The following is a 22,149-nucleotide window of genomic DNA, read 5'->3' as shown; positions in this document are numbered from 1 at the left end:
GCCGATCCAAACCACACAGTGATGGAGGAGCAGAGAACAGGCTGGATGATGGCTGAGTAGAACAGGATCAGCAGCTCCTGAGGCAGGTTGAACTTGCCTCAACTTACGCAGACTCGTCACCGTCTCTGGTGAGGCCGATGACCGTTGTTGTCGTCTGAGAACTTCAGGAGTTTAACAGCGGGGTCCTCTGAGGTGCAGTCGTTATTGTTTCTAATATAAAGACATATTTAGAAAGTTTGTCATACATTTATTTGTATTGTGCCGCTCTGTAAATAAACAGTATATATACAGTACATACAGTTTACATGAACATACATACGTATGTGACAAATGAAATACCTTAAAGTTTTTAGAATTATTATTTCTAACAGATATAGAGTAAGTAAAATGAACAATCTTTGAATAACTGTAAAGTGAGACTTTGAGACAACGTGTGTTGATGTTGTTATTAAATGTTGACTTACCTTTGTCTGCTAAAGACATCTAGACTTTATAAAGAAAAATACACGACAGAATAACAACCATTCACTGTTAACTTTCCTCTGGTTTCTGCATCTAGCATCAACCATTATTCAAACAAAAATCAACAAAGAAACAATATTTAAAAGGTCTGCTGCAGGATGCTACCTATCGCCAACCCCGCCAGACGCGAGGGAAGGCTGTCTGGTGCTTTATCAGTCCTACCAGACGCAAAGGTTTTACAATCCTGCTGCTGTCAGTGTCAATCCAAGTGACCGTCTTCAGCCGACTGCCCGTATCCTCTGTGTGAGGGGAAGCTGAGGCCTGAAGTGGTGAATGGAGACCATCTGTAGTAATCTCCCCGGCTATTATTTGTGGAGGGACCAAAGTTCCTCTTCCTCGTCACACTCACCTGCTCCGTGACTTCCTCCTCTTCCTTCCCTTCCACTTCTTCATCGGAGAACATGTGGAACATGTAGCTGTACCCGGAATCGTCGCTCTCCAAGTCGAAGTTGTCCTCTTCCTCATCAGAAGAGATGTAGATGGGGATAATACCTTGGTCATCGTCGAGGATCCTGATGACTTCAGGGAGGCCGTCTTGTGCAGGACGTTCAACAACAAAGTCGACACCAGCTGAGAGGGAAACATTTAAACTTTCAGGATTTCTTGAAATATTTCTGGATTACATGAAGCAATAATCAAAGTTCAAATTAGAAAAGACGACAGCAGAGCCATAAAGTAACTAGGACTGCACCACACACTCTCATAAAGTCCCAACACGCAAGAGAGTTCACTTTTAAACATTTATATCAAACATAGTGCAGCTCTGCCTCTGTTAGTTTGAACAGAGAACACATAACAAAACAACAACTATATTAATAATGATAAAAGCAATACATATTATTATTGTCGTTATAGATATTATCCTTATTACTGTTATTATTTTATGTCCGAAACAACAGAGTAGGGTGAGAGGAGCAGCTGGTCACGCGCTTTTACGCACGGGCTTTTCCCACGTTTCTGATCTGGATTCACGTTGACCTGTTCAACCTCAGCATAAAAAAGAGCAAGTACAGCAACAAGCTGGAGGAAAGGATAGACAACCTCAATGAGTACCACACACATGCAGTATACAGGTGAGCCAGCCCTTTTCATACATCTGAGTCAAAGGAATTCCAGTCAGAAAATGTTTTGTATGGACAGAGAAAGACCGTGATGTAGAAATAAGCTGTATAACTGTGCTGACAAACAAAGCTTTACAATCTTGGCCCTTAACATTTACACACACACATACACACTGATGGCAGCAGACGTGCCATGCAAGCTGCTGGCCTGCCCATTGGGAACAATTTGAGGTTCAGTGTCTTGCTCAAGGACACCTTGACATATGGACACGAGGAGCCTGTATTGAAGTGGACCTGCTTTACCTCCTGAACCACAGCTGTGAACTGAGACATACTACAGCAACATAGCCCGTAATGCTACTGGAGCAAGTAATTGTGTCCTTGATAAAGATGTTTATGTCATATCTTATCAGTTCACTTATTGGAATTATAAATTTGTGATATGATCAATCAGAAACATACACTGTCAATTCAATTTTTTCAATTCAATTTATTTTTGTACAGCCCAAAATCACAAATTAGCCTCAGAGGGCTTTACAATCTGTACACATGTGACATCCTCTGTCCCAGGACGCTCACATCGGAACAGGAAGAACTCCCCCAAAAAACCCTTTAACGGGAGAAAAGAGGAAGAGACCTTAGAGAGCAACAGAGGAGGGATCCCTCTATCAGGATGGACAGAAGTGCAATAGATGTAATGTGTACAGAATGAACAACATTACAGCGTTAGAACACATTCAATGCATATGACAGAACCACGACAGGAGGCAAGACCGGGGTCCAGGTATAACCAGGATCCACACGAACCTGTGAGGCGAGAAAGCAGAGTCAAAAATAAATCTAACCCAAAAAGCAAACATCTAGAATAATTAAACAATACTACTTATGAATCAAATAAATAGCTCGTACAGAATACATAAACTAAGCAAAACAACCATGGAGAGTCATTAATGTCAGCATGTGTGAGACAAACAATACAAAACAGCAGCCGTGTCAGCCCGAGTGGAAGGGAGGAGTTGTCACAGATATTATAAAAATGTCATAGTAAGCCATAAAAAACAATGTAAAGTCAAAAAATGGTATGGCATGCCATAAAATGATACTAGTTGAAATGTCATAGTTTAGTAAATAATATGTACTAAAACCTCTGTAACTTTGTCCTGCTTCACTTTATCAAAGCCATTTTTATTTTAGAGACTGCTGACATGTTGTTCTATGATTTGGGAGAGAGAGAGAGACAGACAGACAGCTAGACAGAGAGAGAGAGAGAGACGGAGAGACAGAGCGACAGAGAGAGAGAGAGAGAGAGAGAAAGAAAGAGAGACAGACAGACAGACAGACAGACAAACAGACATGAAGAGAGAAAGACAGACAGACAGATAGACAGAGAGACAGAGAGACAGACATACAGAGACAGCCAGGCAGACAGACAGACAGACAGACAGACAGAGAGACAGACAAGCAGACAGAGACAAACAGATAGACAGACAGAGTAAGAGAGAGACACAGACAGACAGACAGACAGACAGACGAATAGACAGAGAGAGAGACAGAGAGACAGATAGACATGAAGACAAACAGATAGACAGACAGAGTAGAGAGAGAGACAGACAGACATGAAGAGAGAGAGAGAGAGAGATACAGACAGACAGACTGAGACAGACAGACAGACAGACAGACAGACAGACATGGCGAGAGAGAGAGTTTCCACTGTTCCAAAATAACAATTTTGCTTGACCTCGTCTGACCTCTCTGTACTAAATGGTACTAAACTTCCCCCTCTTCCACAGTGCTCCATCATCGGCAAATAGAGATTGCCCAATATCACCCTGAACTAGAAGGAAAACATCATTTATCATGATGGAGAACAGTATCGGACTGATGACACTACCCTGTGGTGTACCATTCTCTACCAGGTATCTTCTAGATAGTGCTGCCCCAATTCTGACTTGAATAAATCTGTTAATTAAAAAATCTTTATTCCTATCATATTTAATTTAATCAATAGCCCTTCCCTCCAAACCATATCATAAGCCTTTTCCACATCAAAGAACACAGCCATCACTGACTCCTTATTCACCTGGCCTTTCTGATTTCTGTTTCTAAACAAATAATCGGGTCCATAGTTCCTCTACCTTTCCGAAACCCACTTTGATGAGGTGATATCATTCCCCTGGACTCCATATAGAATGTTAATCTATCTGTAATCATTATTTCCATTATCTTACCTACATGGGATGTTAATGCTATGGGTCTGTAATTTATTGGGTTTGATGAGTCTTTGCCTGGTTTCCTGATTGGGATAATCACAGCTTCTTTCCAAGAACTAGGTAGGTGTCCCCACTTCCCAAACCTTATTATAGAAAAATAACAATTTCATCATTGCTATACTACCTAAATGCTTAAGCATTATATAACAAATGTCATCCTTCCCTGGTGATGTAAGTCCTCCTCCTTCTATTGCTCTTTTCAGTTCTTCTAAAGTAAACGGGGCATCACTAGGACTATTAGTATTGTCTCTTTTTGAGCTGATTGTGTCCTTTCCCTTCCTCTCTTACCTTCTACTGTCAGGTTGGCAGAGCTGTTGATTTCTGTTAATGCTTTGCAATCATCTCTGCCCTCTCCCCATCCTCCCCCCTCTTCAACACTGGATACTGCCGCGCTCTTCTAATTCCTCTCATGCTTCTAATCATCCCCCAAATCTCTCCCACAGGTGTTGATCTTCCAATTCTGCTACAATAATTCTGCCAGCTTTCCCTTTTTGTTTTACGAATGATTCTACGAACCTTTGCTTGTGCTTGTTTGTATTCTATTATATTTTGGAAATGATGCAATCTTCTTAATACCTTAAGAGCTTTGTTCCTTTCTTTCACTGCTCTCCGACACTCATCAGTCCACCATGGGACTGCCTTTCTTTTCATCCTTCCTTTACTTTTAGCAATTGTTTGATTTGCTGCTTCCAGTATTGTAAATGTCATTTTTGTATCAATCTCCTCAATGTCTTCATTTATTTCTATTTTATCCATTTCTCGCTCACATATATATTCAAAAAGTTCCCACTTTGCCCTACTAAATGCTTATTGAGAGGTATACGTTTCTTAAATCTAAATAAGTGAATAAAACATATGTGACAAGCGGATCATTGAGCTCCATACTTATTGTAACACTCTCCTTTCACACCCCTTCATCCAATATTTGCTCAACAGTTTGACATGAGGCTGCTTTAAATATCCCTCCGCTGATGGAGACTCCTAAACTACTTTACACCTCAACTCTAGAAATGATTCCACCTTTAATACGTAGTCTCACTGTTTATATGTCACTCTACTTTATTATTTAGCAGAGGTATTGTTTCGCGAGCGTCGTGCTTTGTACAATTAAAAATATATGATGGATTTTATTTTTCAAGGTGTTGACCGGAAGTAGTTTAGTGTAGCTTGACGGACCTTTGCGGCAGGTAGAGGAGCGGGTTCACCTCGTAGTTTGTGTAACGCTGTAGTATTAATGTCAAACTCGCTCGAGCGCTCACTTCGTCGGTGAAACCGGGATTACATTTTGTTTTCCCGTCTGTGTGTAAAGCACCCGAGGAATATCACGTTTAACGTTACTGCCTCAAAGTTTCAGGTAAGAGGAAGTCACTCATAACAACTGACGTTAAGTTAACAAATAGTGTTCAGTTCCGGTTTTGTTTTCGTGTTTCATCTAGTTGTTTACATGAGTGACTCTGATAGAGACTACGTGGTGATGGTCCATTGTCAATAGTAGAGCTCGAGCTATAAACACGACTAATCTATTAAAGACATATTATTCGACTTCAAACCAAAACGGTCGATTAATCGACTAAGCAGTCACACTGCTGGATGGTAGGCTTCAACTGAAACCAGTATCACTGTATGAATACAGATGTTTTTGTACATTGAATTAAAGTACATAGATGTGTATCCTGTGATTAGGTGCTTTGAAGACAGCGTGAGCCTGTACTGTAGTAGTCATGCTAACTTAATGCTCCGGCCTTAGTGTCGCGTGTAACGGACTGTAGCCTACCTGCACATAGCTACCACATCAAGAAGTTATTGTAGGTGTTGAGTTCTGACCTAATCCCTACAATGTCCGGGACCATTGAGACGCAGTTTATAGATTAAATAACTAGACAGGAATGTCTGCAAGTGCCAGTAAATTAAATACTCGCGGTATGTTGTGGGTGAACAATTTGAAGTTTGAGCGAATCAATGTGTTTTGGCAGGTGTAGTAGATCCATACTGTGCTGACTGAAAGGTAAGGGTTTGGCCTGGGACAGATGCAGGAGGCCGGTGAGGCCTGCAGCCCGGATGATGACATGGCGAACGGGGACCTGGGTGACGGGATGGGAGTCAGAGCGGCACCGAGCTCCACGAAGGACACGAGCCGGAGCGTTGACGGCCTCACGGAGATGCTGCTGTCCAGAACGGAGCCGCTCGGACGGGCGGGAGAGGCGGCCTGGATCCCCGGACTGAAGACCACAGGGACGCAGCAGAGAGCCCGTTGGAAGCCGCCCTGCTACAGTAAGAACATCTGAGGAATGGATAAACAGGATCCAAGTCCAATAAATCCCAACATGCAAGTTGTGGATAAAAAAAAGGATTTTTGGGTTTACATAACCAACTACGACATATATAAATAGATTGATTGATATTAATCAATACATATTTATACACGTGTGTATAAATATGTTTATAAATACGTAGCCACACACACACACACACACACACACACACACACACACACACACACACACACACACACACACACACACACACACACACACACACTTTCAGTTTCTTCGCAATTTCTCGCATGGAATAGCTTCATTTCTAAGAACAAGAATAGACTGGCGAGTTTCACATGAAAGTTCTCTTTTTCTGGCCATGTTGAGAGTATAATCCAACCCACAAATGTGATGCTCCAGATACTCAACTAGCTCAAAGGAAGGCCAGTTTTATAGCTTCTCTCACCAGCAGAACTGTTTTCAGCTGTGCTAACATATTTGCACAAGGGTTTTCTAATCATCAATTAGTCTTCTAAGGCGATTAGAACACTGGCGTGATAGTTGCTGGAAATGGGCCTCTATACTCCTATGTAGATATTTCATTAAAAACCAGACGTTTCCACCTAGAATAGTCATTAACCACATTAACAATGTATAGAGTGTATTTCTGATTAATTTAATGTTATCTTCATTGAAAGAAACAGTGCTTTTCTTTGAGAAATAAGGACATTTCTAAGTGACCCCAAACTTTTGAACGGTAGTGTGTATATGTATATACATATACACACACACACACACATATTCACAGCATTACAAGGGCTTTTTGTGGATCAACAGGCTCACTGGTGGACCTGTCCAAAGACGAGCTGAAAGACAGACTCCAGGAAGCAACTGAGGTAGGAAGAGAGAAGAAGGAAAGAAAAAGGCAAACTGTAATTGATATAACTTTGTCCGCTTCAGCCGGGCAAATTGTAAGTGATGGTTCTGCTGGGTTGACAGGTGATAGACGTATTGTGCTGTGAGTTGGAGGTGGCACATCGTTACGTCGAAGGCAAATATGAAGCTCTGAAGATCCTGCAGGGAAAGGTAGAGCAGCACATACATACTGAAGTGTCTTACACCTCAGTCTTCTGCTGTTCAGTTTGAATCCCATCAACACACAGGCAGCCAGTATCCATCAAGAACGCTGCTTAGCCGGCATTCTTGTTGTATAAAGACTCCCACTGGACAAAAAGAACACATTAACACCCACTAACATCTGTCTTTTGTGGGACATTTTACAATCGGCATTCATTCCCGGGACAAATGTCTCAGCAGTATTCACGAGTATTTATCGTCTCCAGCTCCAATAAGCAGGGATGGAAACACTCTTTTTCGCCCCTTTTCCGGCGCTTTTTTCATCATCTCAGCCACAAATTCTGCTTCTCTCCATCGTTTCAAATGACTTGTCCCGGAGTTTAGAAGAGACAGAATAAGTAACCGAATTTAAAAAGATGTAACCACGGTTACATTATCACAGTTCACTAACCTTGTTTTTCTGGCACGTTCGTGACGTCTAACGTGACGCACCAGAGAAAGAAAACAGTACGGCATACTTATTTTTAGCGGGTTTTCCCGCATCTAAAAACCTGCTTCTATGTGCAATTTTCTATGTAAAATTGGTACATGACGGTGGTTCTCAATGTTTTTCTCTTCAGACACGTTAAAGCAGCGCCACATGTTACCTCGTGGTTCCTGCTGTCAAACCCGAAATACTGCCCAGTAGAATAATATGAAGCTCTGATAGACATTATGGCCAAATCTATGAAAGTAGGGTCCATGTTAAACAAAAAAGACAACAGTTTTGGTCTTCTTCTTGTCTCCCCAACTTTAAGGCTAAAGCTGGTGATATTTTATGTTTTTCTTACTGCCAACAAATCCCATGAAAAGACCAATGAAATGTTAGTCCTTCGTACAATACTCGTGTTTGTCCCACTGGGTCCCACTGAAGGTGCACATCTTTGAAAAAAAGGCTGACAAATATACAGTTTGAAACCTATATTGTTTATAAAGACTCATTTTCTAAAACAACTGGTCACTGTTGTTTTTAACATACATTAATGGTGTGTTTAGGGTTGAGTTTAAATTAGTGTGTGTGTGAAGAATGTCAGCCAATGTAAAAGTATGGCTCATTGATGAGCAGATGGAGTTACCCAGCTGTCATGGAAATGTAGACTTTCAAATATACAGGACTGTCTCAGAAAATTAGAATATTGTGATAATCCCCATACGTGTGATTTAGTTTACTGAACCAAGCTGAGTGTTTTTCAAGGCTCAGGAAACCCTTGCAAGTGTTTCGAGTTAATTAGACGATTCAAGTGATTAGTTGAATACCCTACTAGTATACTTTTTCATGATATTCTAATATTTAGAGATAGGATATTTGAGTTTTCTTAAGCTGTAAGCCATAATCAGCAATATTAAAAGAATAAAAGGCTTGCAATATTTCAGTTGATTTGTAATGAATCCAGAATGCATGACATTTTTGTTTTTTTAATTGCATTACACAAAATAAAGAACTTTATCACAATATTCTAATTTTCTGAGACAGTCCTGTATATATCTTTTTTTCTGAGCACTAAAATGACTTCTTTTCCACATTGACTCAAGAGTTAAAGATATCATTATCATATCCAGACTGTTTGCAATAATGTACATAGATATATCATATTTTACTGGGACGAAGTCAAAGTGAGAGACTGATTGTGAAGACCAGTCCTTTACATTTGAAGCACCGTTGTCTCTGGAGTAGTTTGTCAGTCAGACAGAAGGAAGTAATAAATCGAGATAAAAAACCCACAAGGTCTCGACTTCGTTCAGCCAGTTCATATGAACTGCTCTTCTTCACGCAGGCCATTCTTGACAAAGCCACGAGTCACACGAAAAGTCTGCTGCAGAAGAGCGAGGCGGAGGCCAAAGCTCTGGAAAAGGTAAGTAGAGGCTGCTCAAATAAGGGCTTGGTCTGTTTACTTTAACATTCATCCGCAGGTTTCTACTGTACAGGAACAGTCAGTAACCAATGTATCACAGGCAAGCTACAAACTTGCCTGTCACCGCACAAACAATGTACAGTTCACCACATCCCTCCTTTATCTACTGACTTGCTTACCCTATGAACCATTAATACCTACTGCACACTGTGCAGCAGCAGTCTTCAGGTTCTTAGCTGAAACACCTGCAAGGTAACTGGGTCCAATACCCAGACACCCAACAGGCTGTGCAATGCTCTGATTACTGAGTCTTGATTTACCCACAAACTTCAAGAACCATGATCACAAAAAACGGAATACAAAACATGTAGTTAGCAGCAAACACAAGAAACTAGTTTCCCTCAGTAAAGCCAGGAACAGCAACCGCATCAAGCTTAGGACCAACAGAATCCAACTCAAACCTGACACCCAACAAACAGCGCTCCAATAACTCCTCCACAGAAGCCAAACAGAGGAAACACACTTTGACTGCCCGAACACAAAACCCAAACTGATCCGTATAGAATTTAACTTACCCACTAACACTAAGAACAGCCCATACACAGCTAACATCACTGCAGCCCGTCCCTCTGACTGCCTAACCAGAGACTAAGTAAGCTCCCCCCTAGTCTGCTACTTGTGGTGGGTACTTATGCACTAAAACCCTGCAGGCCCGGTAAAGCAACCATGAACTGGCCGCCCACCTGCAGCCTCGGACGTGCCCCCGAGACAACTGCTCTAACCACTTTCATCCCCACACTATCAAACCCCCCAACAAACTCCAAAGGGACTCCACTCTTCAGCCTAACAGGGACAGAACAGCAGCAATTTACTCACCGTGTATACAGGACGACCCAAACTATGTTCCACAAAAAATCACCAGCATAACACAGCTCAGTGACACAAAACACACTCCTCAGGAACACTGATCACTACAGCTGCTCACAATAACCAAAACAGCCTACTCACCGCACTCGTCCATGTCTCCCAAACTACCAGACTGCACATCTCACTGACTAAACGAGGTGCACCTGCCTACAAGGCTACTACTGACACAGAAATACATCTCTGCTTATCAAGCCAATTACAACCAGCGGATCAACTTCTCTAAACAAATCTTAATCTGGTCAATCAAGTTAGGACGAGCCCCTATATGTCACGACCCGGCTCAAAAGGCCGTAACATGAAGGGAGACAAAACGAGTTAAAAGTAATAAATACACATTTATTTAATGAACCAATAACTAAACAAACAAACAAAACACAGCAGCAGCCTTGTCAGCCAAACAAGAGTCGGAGAGGAGACCCAGCCAAAGAAGAGGGGCAGCCTTTATAGCTGGGACCAAACCAGGCTCAGGTGTTGCCCATCAGTGGCCGATTAACATCCTGAAAGACAAACTGAGAGGAAACGGGACACAGATCGCTGGTGGAAGGGAGGGGTCGTCACACCTGGCATCATTACGTGTCTCCAGTGTCCACATCGAGATCCGATCGGTCTGTGCATCTGAAAAGACAGAAAGTCACATCCTCCTCTCGTTTGCGGTTGTGGACATTTCCACATTTTCTCAGCTGTTGCTTCATAAATGGCTCGGTTGCGTCGGACTTGAAAAGCATACTCCTCTCGTCTTGACTCCATCCACGAGTGTCTTGAATATCCATTTTGAACAGCTTTCTAGCTACTTTCCTTGCTAGTAGCTTAGCTTGCTAACCGGCTAATGGCTGCCACCAAGCTGGTCTTAGAACAGCAGCACATTATTAGGTCTTACTGCCAACATAGTTTTTGTATCTGGATTGAAAAAGCAATTGTAATTACACCTATATTCAATGAGGTCCCAATGCGTCCCTGACCTCCCCTGGAGTTGGTTTGGCTGATCGGATCACAATCCGTCCTCAATGCTTTTGAGGTTTTCACTATCCGAACGCATTTTAATGGTGTGAACGGGGTCGATCTGGTGCTTCCATCTTTCGCAGGAGGTGAACAGATTGCAGTGGGAACTGAGCTTCAACCAGGTCCAGATGAAGAAGTCTCAGCAATCCTGGGAACAGAAATACAACAGGTTGGATTTACACCACGCACGCTCATGTCTGTGGTATTCTCATCGGTTTATGACTTTATTGTCGTTATCAGAATTTTGAGTGAGAACAAGACCCTGACCGACAGCCTGGAGGAAAGAGAGAGCGAGATCCTGCAGCTCCGGGCAGAAAATTCCGGTAAACGCGGAATAATGTAGAATCATTTTCACGTCACCAAACATCATGCAGCTCAACCCTCAGTGGGTGACTCCTACTTTTCAACTGTCAAAATGGGCATCTAAATAACTGATTAAATCATCTTTACCCAATGTCCTCTTACAAGCTTTTTTACATTTCTACACAGCTTTTAACTGTATCTCGTGGTCTTTATCTGCAAATGGAATTGATTTGGCCATCTTCACGAACATTACGTGCGTTTGTGTTTGCAGCTCGTAGTCGGCAGTGCTTGGAGCTTCTCGCCATGCTGAGTGTGAAGGAGCAGCGAGCTTACCAAGGAACCAAACCTCAATACAGCCCAGAGAGAGATTCAAGTGTTCTGGAGGTGAGAGAGCCCCAGTCAGAGAGAGAGAGAGAGAGAGAGATCCGATAAAAAACATTAAATAATAATAATAAGAAGACCTGCATTCTAAATCCCATTGAAGTAAAAGTACAAAAGTATCACAAGTCAACAGTAAAAGTACTATAGTTAATACTGATGCATCAATGTTACAGAAGGTTAAAGAGGTGGAGCTACTTTTCACTACTTTATATACAGTTAGCTTGTTGAGTCCAGTGGCTCCCAACCGAGGGGTCGGGCCCCTCCAAAGGTTACAAGATAAATCTGAAGCGTAGACAGATGGTTATTGGGAGGGAGAGGAAGAAGAAACTAGGTTCTGATACACAGATGTGTTTTGTACTTTTCTCTAATGTTAGCTGCTTTGTAAACCATTGGATGTTTTATTTTAATTTTGCCTGTTTGGAATCTTCTCAATAAAACCATGTGAGAAGCGTGTCTAACAGACTGTCGAGATGTCACAAGCAAAAACAACAAAACTGTTTTAGAACTGATCACTCACCAACTGGTGAGTTGGATCAGATGGCGGGGGAACCGGCTGGAAAGACCCCGCAAGCCCAAACGTGTAATGAGGGTGAACTGGGAGCGTCTGTCGGAGGACCCTGTCTGGGGGTTCTTTAAGTCCCACTTCCGGAAGAACTTCTCACACACCCCGAGGGAGGTTGGGGACATGGAATCCGAGTGGACCATGTTCAAAGCCTCTATTGTGGACGCGGCCGCTAGGAGCTGTGGCCGGAAGGTCATCGGTGCCTGTCGTGGCGGCAACCCGGGAAGCCGTCAAGCTGAAGAAGGAGGCATTTTGGGGCCAGGTTGGCTCAGGGGTCTCCTGAAGCAGCTGAGCAGTACCGGCAGGCCAGAAGGGCTGCAGCTGCAGTGGTCGCGGATGCTGGGAGGAGTTCAGGGAGGCCATGGACAAAGAGGTGGGGGGGGGCTCCAAGGACCGTCTGGAATTTACTGGTCAGTCTACGTTCCGACCCTCACCTGTGGTCACGAACTCTGAGTCGTGAACGAGGTCGCGGGTACAAACGGCCGAAATGAGTTTCCTCCGTAGGGTGGCCGGGCTCAGCCTTAGAGATAGGGGAAGGAGCTCGGACATCAGAAGGGAACTTGGAGTCGAGCCGCTACTCCTTCGCATCGAAAGGAGTCAGCTGAGGTGGTTCGGGCATCTAATCAGGATGCCTCCTGGACGCCTCCCACTGGAGGTTTTCCAGGCACGTCCAACTGGGAGGAGACCCCGGGGAAGACCCAGAACACGCTGGAGGGATTATATCTCCCAGCTGGCCTGGGAATGCCTCGGGATCCCCCAGTATGAGCTGGAACATGTTGCGGGCGAGAGGGAAGTCTGGGTCAGCCTGCTTGGCCTGTTGCCACCGCGACCCGACTCCGGATAAGCGGAGGAAAATGGATGGATGTTTTATAAGCATCTCAAAGGTTTTTTTTATGTTAAAAGTAACTACAGCTTGTAGTGCAGTAAAAAGAGCAATATTTCAGAACTGCACTTAAACATAAGTTGTCTGTTGTATTAGTTTTTTTTTGTATTTTCACCACAAACGCATACTAATGAGTACGCACCATGTAAGCACAATATAAACTAAATACTGAAACTGAATATGTAGTATTTAGCAATGAAATGGACATTTTCATCTGTTTTTAACCTGTTACCACTCCAGTAAAATGAGCCTAAATCGCCTCTCCAAGGCATACCCAGAGTAAACTGAAAGCTGTTCTTGAACCATTTGGAAGAATCAGAATCACTGTAAGTGCTGCTGGCATTGAGTAATAGATGGTTGAACACTGAAGGAGAAGGTTTTTATTTCCTGCAGATGACTATAGCTGAGACTTATTAGCTGGAAAACACAATGGGACCACAGCATGAAGCCTTACCTAGTCCAGGTTCAAATGTGATAACAATACCAGAGAATGAATATTTTACACATGTTTTACTGAAGGCATGTCTCGGTGCTTTCCATAAAAGCCCATTTGGAGACCCATGGTAACCATGGTAACATACTGAGGCTGTGTAGAAATGTGTTTTCATAATTTAAACTAAAGCTTATTTATGTCGATATACAGTAATCTATAAGTTATTTCACCATTAATCACTTTTCTAAAGTCTCCAAAACTCTCAAAAACCACACTTTGAATTTAACGCACGGTCACAGGGAGCAGACTCACGGTGACGCAGTGACTTCAGTGTTGAGGCTCTAAATCTAACCCCTGAAGCTGTATATCGTTATTTTTGAAATTTCATTGGCTATACAAAGCGTCAGTCATCAGAACGATCGGTTGCAATTGGCTCGAGCTTTACACGAAAGAAGAGGGGCAGGCACTGTCCTTCAACACGGACTCTCGTTGGTTGTTGTAGGCTGTGGACATGAAGCTCCTGTTGGGTCAATAGGAGTCAATCGAAAGGTGAGACACAGAGCGGCAATGTTTACATGCCAACTGGAGTTACTACGGAAAATACATCAATAATTAGGCATATCTGCCGGCTAATTTGAGATGATACAACAGCAGTCTGTGGGTGTTTATGGACGTAATAATGTGTTTTGGACTAAATATTTTACTGGATTGGATCGTCTGGACCTTTGTTAATGTAACAAGACTGTTTTTGTTGGAATATTATGGATGGCTGGATTATTATGAAGCTTCATTGGTGAGTTGCTTCGATATTGTAATTGTTTGTTTGTGGGTTGGTGGTCTGACGGAGGCGATGATTGTACCTGCTGTTGTGATTGTATCTTGAAATGGTTTGCACAAATCGAATCACAAGAATCTTAGCTTTCCAAAGATGTGTCGCATCAGTACCTACCCACACATAGCAGGTGTGTACATGACACAGATGTACTGTTAACACTGTTAAAAAGAGGTTAAATCCATACTGTTTGACTTTGACTTTTAGTTTCATTTGGAAGTAACATGTACTTGTACTCAGCAGTTGAGTGAGCATTGGTCTTCATCTTCTGTGTGTTGTTTTTTGAAGCTGGCGGTTTTGGGGGCCTGCCGGTGTTTTGGTGCTGCTGAAGCTTGTCCATGCAGCCGGACCGCTGCCGCCAGCAGGACGCAGCTGGTGCAGCTGCAACAGGAGGTGAACAAATCCATCGAACCGCTACACCTGTTACAAGCCCCCCCCTTTCCCTCTTTGTTTTTTAAAACTAGTGTTAATAGTTACATTTTATTTTACCCTATTTACCTTGGGTAAGAGTGTGTGTGTGTGTGTGTGTGTGTGTGTGTGTGTGTTTTCCAGCTGGATGCTCAGCGTTCGAGGAGAGAGGAGGCGTCGATGGTCGCGGATGCTTTCCGCATCGCCTTCGAACAGCAGCTGAGGAAACGGAGTGATCACTTCCTGCTGCTGGCCGACGCCAACATCCTGAAATCCCACCACTGCAAGGCCGAAGGTGTGTGTGTGTAGTTCTTACACGGTGTAAATAGTGATCGACTTTTATTAATGAAGCGTCTTTCTGGTCTTCAGACCGCTTTCAGATTTTTACATTAAGGTGAGACACTGCAGGCAAAGTCAGTTCAGAGATTTTGGGCTATTTTGCTTCCACAACACGTCTTCTTTCAGACTAGCGGAAGGAAAACTTTCAAAATACACATTTACGTCTATTCTACTAGTATGTCTATTTGTGTCTGTAGGTTTCTCCTAAATTCACCAAAAGTTACCATTACCTAATGCCTCATTTGCATATTAAACATGACATTTCAGAAAACTTGTAATAGAACAAAATAATCCTCTTAATGTGAGTGAAGTGTTGAGGTTTGATGGTGATATCTATGAGTTCATGTTTTGACCCTATTCACCTGTAGAGTCTCTTTAAAGGACGTTTTCTCTGTTAAATCTCCTCTTCAGTTCTCTTACATCCAGCAGACTTTACACTTTCATTCCTCTCTGTGTTCTGAAGGTTTGTTCATATAGCGTTCATAGACTTATTTATGTAACATTCTGTTACTGAAAACTTTTTGTGATGCAAAGAAATATCTAAAAGTCCCCTCTGTAAAAACCTTGACTCTAATAAGTCATCAAAATCAAACTTTTTGAATCTGGCTTTATCCAATGTTCAGATTTCTCTTCTGGAAAAGGATGCAAATCAGCCCATATTCAATAAGACAATTCCTCATTTAAATATTGAAACATGACATTTCAGAAAACTAGCAATACAAAAATATAGTTGTCCTAATGTAAGTATCAACTAGGGAAGTTTCATGGTGATACCTGTTCATTAAACTTTGTCACAGACTTACTACAACATGACTCACATTTGGAACTCAAGTTGTTCAAATTGAATGGAATTTATTATCTAAATTTTAGTGTACAGAAAATCTCTTTCCCCTTAAATGTGGATGGATCACAGAAATATTCACACAGAAAGGATTCCGGTGAACGTTTTCCTAACGGTTTCATTTGTCAAAGCCGAGGACTTGCACTGTCCTGGCTCATGAAGCTATGAGTAACCCAGATTTGACTGCCTCATAGTTCTCATTTATTGGAACCATCAGAAAAGCGCTTGTGTTTTTCCTCCAGGTGCTAACAGGAGTCCTTTGATCAGCGTGAGCCAGAGGTTGAGAGGATTGCTGCCGTCCAAGATGCCCGATGATCTTTTAGAGACTCTCTACAGACTGCTGGACTTGGTTAGTATCTCCTCTGAACATCTGCAGGCCGGTTATCTAGAGATCACTTGACATTAACAGTTTCCTTGTTAATGTCAAGGCCTCGATCTGCTTTAAAACAAACTAGTTCACAGAACGTGTTGTCCGTCTGAAGTCAGAAGTGCTTCTAAGTGTTCTGAATGCAGAAAGGCCTGTCGTCATAGATAAGCGAGGGCCCAACGGGACAGGCAGCTTTTCCAGCGTCCTAATTTTAGTACAAACAGGAAGCTAATCCAGGCACTCCGAACAGGGGACGGGGGCTTCCATATGAGCATTGTTGAACAACTGTACATTTCAACTTCCTGGTGTGAACCTTTTGTCTACCTTCTGGCAGTGAGAGTAATTGCTTACTTACTACTTTTGTAGTTCCTCATAGCGGAGCCATCGACACCAAAATACACCACAAAGCACTTAAAAATGTCCTCATAAGTTATTTCAGGCCATTTCTATATGTTGTCCTCCCACTCACTGATGGACGTGTTACTGTAAATCCATCCATCGCTCAGTGTAGCTGCTGAATAGCACTATGCTAATGGAAACAACTGTGTCTGAACGGAGAGTGAGATGAATGACTCTTTGGCTGTACTATAATAAGCACAAAAAGCCAGAGAAATGATCTGCAACTAAAGCTAGAGATGTTCCGATACTTGTTTTTCCTTCCCGATACATCTTTTCGACACCTGAACTTGCGTATCAGCTGATACCAAGAACTGAGGTGATCGCAGCGTGTTAAAATAAAACAATTGCTGTTTTACTGGGGGAGGGGTAGAGCTGAGTAGCCAGTCTATCCAGCGCTTTAGGCTGCATCCGTCATCCGAGACATTTCTGATTCTGGTATCAGAACAACTCTAAATATACAATACCATTCAGTTTGAATTACAAAACAAAATGAAGTGCTGAGGAAATATATTAAAGATGTAAAGTCAGCCATTGGTTGTTAGTTCAACAATGATCAGCACGCATGCTCATCTTTAAGTGGACCTACAGGAAGTCCTGTTTCAGAGCTTCCTGTATTCTTGAACGTGTCAGTAACTTGTTCTTCATCCATCTGTTTGTGATCTAAAACACCATGTCTCCCGTACCTTCAAGCATGAACTCCAAACCACCTTTCAGACTGACAATTGCAGTTCTGTGTCCGTCCTGTGGTAAAGTTAGTTTTGTATTGAGCTAAAGTTGGTAAAAGGTCATCATTCATGAAGTCGCTGTTAGTCATTGCCGCTGTGTTTCCTGCTGCAGCTGAACGACAAGGACGAGGCCCTGGCCCACCAGAGGAAGGTGAGCATCATGTTAGCCCACAGTGCAGAGGAGCTGCAGAGACGGTTGCATCTAGATTCACATTGCGGGCCATCGGACCCATCAGAGAACCACAGCCGGTCTCGGCAAACGTCTGACGCACCGGAGTCTAAGATGCAACCACAAGTCCCACCGGAGTCTAAGATGCAACCACAAGTCCCACCGGAGTCCAACGTCCAAGCTCGGCAACAGCTAGAGCTGCCTCAGCCAGGACAACCGGCGAGTCTGTCAGAGTCCAGGACTGAACCGCGGGAGCTGGCGGACCCGTCGCAGTCCGACATCCAGCCACCGTCTAACCACAAGAGCCACGAGTCTGAAATCCAACAAACAAATCAACAAGAGTCCTGATCCACCTACAGGGTCTACCTGGACTCCATGGCTCGTGGCCAAAGACGCAGTTGTCCCGGTTTGCTTCCAAAAGAACTGGGGAAGAATTTTTGCAGGTGTCTTTTTTTTTTTTTGTTGAATTTTTTTTTCATCTGTGGAACAATGTTTGGGGAGGGGAGGTTGTTTTTTCGCTGATACAGGACTGGAACCTAAAACACTTGAGGATATTTGGTCTTTGTCTTGTACTTTTTTTTTAATCTATTTAGAAACATGTTGCTAAATGCTAAATGTACAGATGTTCTAAAAATGTTGGTGTCAATGATTCCTCTTAGTTTACTCTCTACCTAATGGCATCCGTGAGTTGGATGTGTCTATAATATCAGTCACACACAGTGTGACTGATATTATAGAGACTTTCTGGGGGTAGGGACCACTAACGGGAGAACACTTTCCATGGGCCCCCGTCCTAATCGTAACATACTTAATGCCTTTGTACTCTTAGTTGTCATTTTAACTATTTGTTTTCTAAAGCTTAAAAAGATAAACGGAAACTTAATTTCATTTGAATCACGACGACATGCTCATTTCTTATATACGTCTATGGCTGGCACCTCAGGTCACATGACGCTCTGTTCTGTTCTCAAGTGAACCAAACTCAATGTCATCATACTTTCTCAGCTTGGTGAGTTTGGGCTTCGCGTCACTTGACTATGTGGACTGACTCAAGTATTTCTCCATGCTGGCCGGCTAGCTAGAGGGCTGATAAGCAAAGGAGTCTAGGAGTCCCTGGACCCTACCTTGAGAATCGCTGGTTTACTGTTCACGTAGTGAGCCCAACCATGAGGTTTGAGGTGGAGAATACAGGGGAACTCCCAATAACACAGGACAGAAAACCATTTGAAGTTCCGCAGCACAGAAGAGAGGGGGAGGTGGGAGGGCAACGTGAAGTGTGACATCGCTCTCGTTAAAGGTAAATATCATCTCCACATCCATCGGACACTCGTCCTCAGGGACCAGGTGAGTCTTTAAAGGTAAGTCCCGGTAAGCGTCGGCCATTATGGGACTACCTTGAGTTGGGAACAGGAACAGGAGGCTTAATCCGAAGTGGAGGAACCAGTTTGATAGCTGGTGGTGCAACACAGCCACTGAACCTCCAGGTAATGTTAAGCACCAGGAACCAGGTGGGCCTGTAAAGGTAAGTCTCCCAAAACCACCTCAGGGACCCGGTGAACCTTTTGAAGGTACGTCCCGGTGAGCCTCGACCGTTGTGGGACCACCGGGCCGGAGTGGGCGAGGATCGTGGGGCTCAATGGGGTAGAGAGGGTCGTCCGACAACCGCAAGGTCGGCGGTTCGATCCTTGACTGCTACATGTCCTGTGCCGAAGTGTCCCTGAGCAAGACACTGAAGCCCTAACTGCTCCTCCTCTGGGGGTCTGCTGTCCGCTTTTCTATGGGGCATTTTGTACCTGGACTCAGGTTTGGCAGACTGCTTTTATTGCCCGGAGCCTGAAACTTGTACGGGGCTGCGGTCAAACAAAGCATCTTATCTTCGATAGAAGACGTCACGAGGTCAACGAGAGACATGAAGCAGAATTCATAAGGATTTAGAGAAATGATTAAAGGAAACTAGGCCACCAGTCACCAAGGTTTATGTGATCCATATTGAGTTAATTGTTTGAGTTATAACCTCTTTAACAAACTGTCCTGTTGATGAGCGCAGGATCGATTTCTACCGGCAGAATGTGTTCGTCTTATTTATGAATTATTTGCGTCTGTACGTTTTGAAATTCAGATTGTGACGTCAATATTAAATAACCCAGAATGTGATTGCTTCTCCTAGAGCAGGGGTCTTCAATGTTTTTCAGGCCAAGGACCCCCAAACTGATAGAGATGGAGCAGGGACCCCCGACTATATATATTGTATAAGATTGTGTTTTATATTAAACTGGGCCTAGTGCCATGTATAAACATAGCTCTTTATTGTGCATTCAATACTAAGCTATTCAAATAATACACAGGTTCATATATTAGTAGGGGGGCCGTGCCACTGCCATTTAGAAACATACCTTCAACTGATACCAATGCCGATATCAGCATTGTCTGTTAATTGCATGATAATCATACAAGCTATTAAAAGTGACGTTTTCATTTTAAACATAAATGTGGAAATGAAAATGAGTGATGGGCCATTAGTGCCACTGCCATGCATACACACACCTGTTATCTTGCATTCAATACTGAACTATTACAATAATGGACAGATTCATGTTGGGAAAAATATATATATATATATATATATATATATAAAAATGTAAATGGTTTTACAGCTGTTTTATGTAGAATTACTAGGAAAAGTTCCGTTTTGCTGCCTAGTTCTAACATAAATTAAAGTAGACTGAATAAACTGAGCACACAAATGAAAATAAACTAAGTATATCTAGTCTAAAAGAAGCAAATATATAAAATGATCACATACTCGAAAAACAATCAAATGAAACCACAAACTGGTAAATAGCTTCTACACCTTCATTATATCATCACTCAAACTGTCTTAATCTTGGACTGAAGAACATTTTGTTGTTCGATAAAGTTTTGTGTAGAGCTTGAGTAAGTGATGATTAATAAGGACTTTTGTCTTTGTTTTTGTCTTTTGTGAACAGCAGATTTGCTGAGAATGAATTATTTTTCTTTTGAAGAAGTCCTGGTTTCACACACACGTCATCAAAGACACTCTCAGTGTAACACTCTCAGCATGTGTTACACTAACACTGGTCACCTGCAGGTTACGCTTCACTGTGGTTATTGTGAATAGAATAAGAGGTTCTGGAAGTCAGACGCTGTCTCATGGTTCACCAGCTGGCTCGCTGAGTGTGTCTGTAGTTCACAGGCTTTCAGCCTTTCACAATCTGCACCAAACCTGAAAATATCTACCAAGCCAAGCTAGTGCATGCCAGCGCATGCCAGCCCTGAAGTCTTATTCATTTTTCCTATTCATGCACATTTGTTCTTTAATGGTTTAAATGTTTTGTGTTGTTAAATGATAAGGCAGGTTTAATCCTTACTGTCAACAACAAATCACATGAAAAACAGTTACCAGCACATATGTGTCATGTACACACCTGCTACAGTATGTGTAGGTAGGTACTGATGCGACATCTCTTTGGAAAGCTGAGATTCTGCTGTTTAAAAGTGAAATTAAACTGTATGAAATGTTATCAAGGTCTGGGTTGACATGGGATTTGTTGTTAATGAGAATTAATGGAGAATATAAGCCAACTTTGTTCTTCTTCTTTTAAATACCCTCAAAGAGTGCAACATGTTCAAGGATTAACCCAAGAGCCCATCAGTACACCCTTCCTCCTCTCAAAGACATACAAGCTCCTTCTTTCCTCTTTTAACACCGAAACAAATCTGGTGTCCAGACTTCTCTGTTGTTGGTGTGAATCTACAAACCTGAAGAAAGTATTCTAACAAGGTCACAAATACTCCAAGCAGCTCCTTGCCAGCTCGTTTCCTTTAAGAAACATTCAACATTACATGTTAGTTTTATAAGACTTCTTTATTGTGTCTTCAGATATCTGTTTGGGGGATATTTGGAACTATTTCACTCTTTTTGCCATGTGGAAAAAAAAAAGTTAAGAATCAACACAATAACAGGTGAATTGTTCAGGGGATGTTTTGATCGGATATGGGAAACGAAACACAAAAGATGTTAGCAGTTAGGCACAAAAGGGTTACATAATGGTGTTTAACAAGATGCTCTAACCTCTCAGCATCTACTAGATATACAGTACATCTCTATAAATATGTTTCCATCAAATATATATCATTAATATTTGGCATTCACAAAAACAAGACAATAAAACATAGTCTCATTTACACATCATTCAATATTCTCACCACCACTTCATCCCTGAATCCACTCTTTATGTTGCATCCCTCGTTCATCTAATCACCAATAATAATCACAATTACCACCGTAGTGGGATTATGTCAGAGTAGAAAAATATATAGTATGGCCATCGTAAATAGAATCTGCCCAATTTACATTTCTGAAAGCATGTACTGCTGTTGTCTCAAACACATTGTCTCTCCTGTGGATCATAGTTAAAGGAATGAAAAGAACACTCACTCAAATATTTGTGATCCCTCTCCAACAAGCAACAGCTTGTGTTGG

The 22,149-nt window shown here is 42.4% G+C and overlaps 1 protein-coding gene across 1 annotated transcript; it reads left to right on the top strand.

Annotated features, from left to right (window-relative positions):
• Positions 1-5,041: 5,041 nt before the first annotated feature.
• ccdc125 (coiled-coil domain containing 125) lies at positions 5,042-18,533 on the top strand. The gene is made up of 12 exons (XM_079160985.1): positions 5,042-5,207; positions 5,827-6,124; positions 6,946-7,004; positions 7,108-7,194; positions 9,000-9,077; positions 11,087-11,172; positions 11,244-11,326; positions 11,578-11,690; positions 14,686-14,790; positions 14,950-15,100; positions 16,228-16,334; positions 17,589-18,533. The coding sequence occupies exons 2-12, from the start codon at positions 5,881-5,883 to the stop codon at positions 17,991-17,993; spliced, it is 1,518 nt and encodes a 505-aa protein (XP_079017111.1). The 5' UTR covers positions 5,042-5,207; positions 5,827-5,880; the 3' UTR covers positions 17,994-18,533.
• Positions 18,534-22,149: the final 3,616 nt, after the last annotated feature.

Source organism: Pholis gunnellus (assembly GCF_910591455.1).
Source record: "Pholis gunnellus genome assembly, chromosome: 6".
NCBI classification, from domain to species: domain Eukaryota; kingdom Metazoa; phylum Chordata; class Actinopteri; order Perciformes; family Pholidae; genus Pholis; species Pholis gunnellus.
This window is presented reverse-complemented; position numbering and strand designations above follow the sequence as displayed.

Bases quoted from the DNA above. Each gene is read 5' to 3' on its own strand.
- ccdc125 (XM_079160985.1), top strand. From the start codon at position 5,881: ATGCAGGAGGCCGGTGAGGCCTGCAGCCCGGATGATGACATGGCGAAC. The intron at 7,005-7,107 runs GTAGGAAGAGAG...CTGGGTTGACAG, and splicing joins GACTCCAGGAAGCAACTGAG to GTGATAGACGTATTGTGCTG. The intron at 14,791-14,949 runs GTGAACAAATCC...TGTGTTTTCCAG, and splicing joins TGGTGCAGCTGCAACAGGAG to CTGGATGCTCAGCGTTCGAG.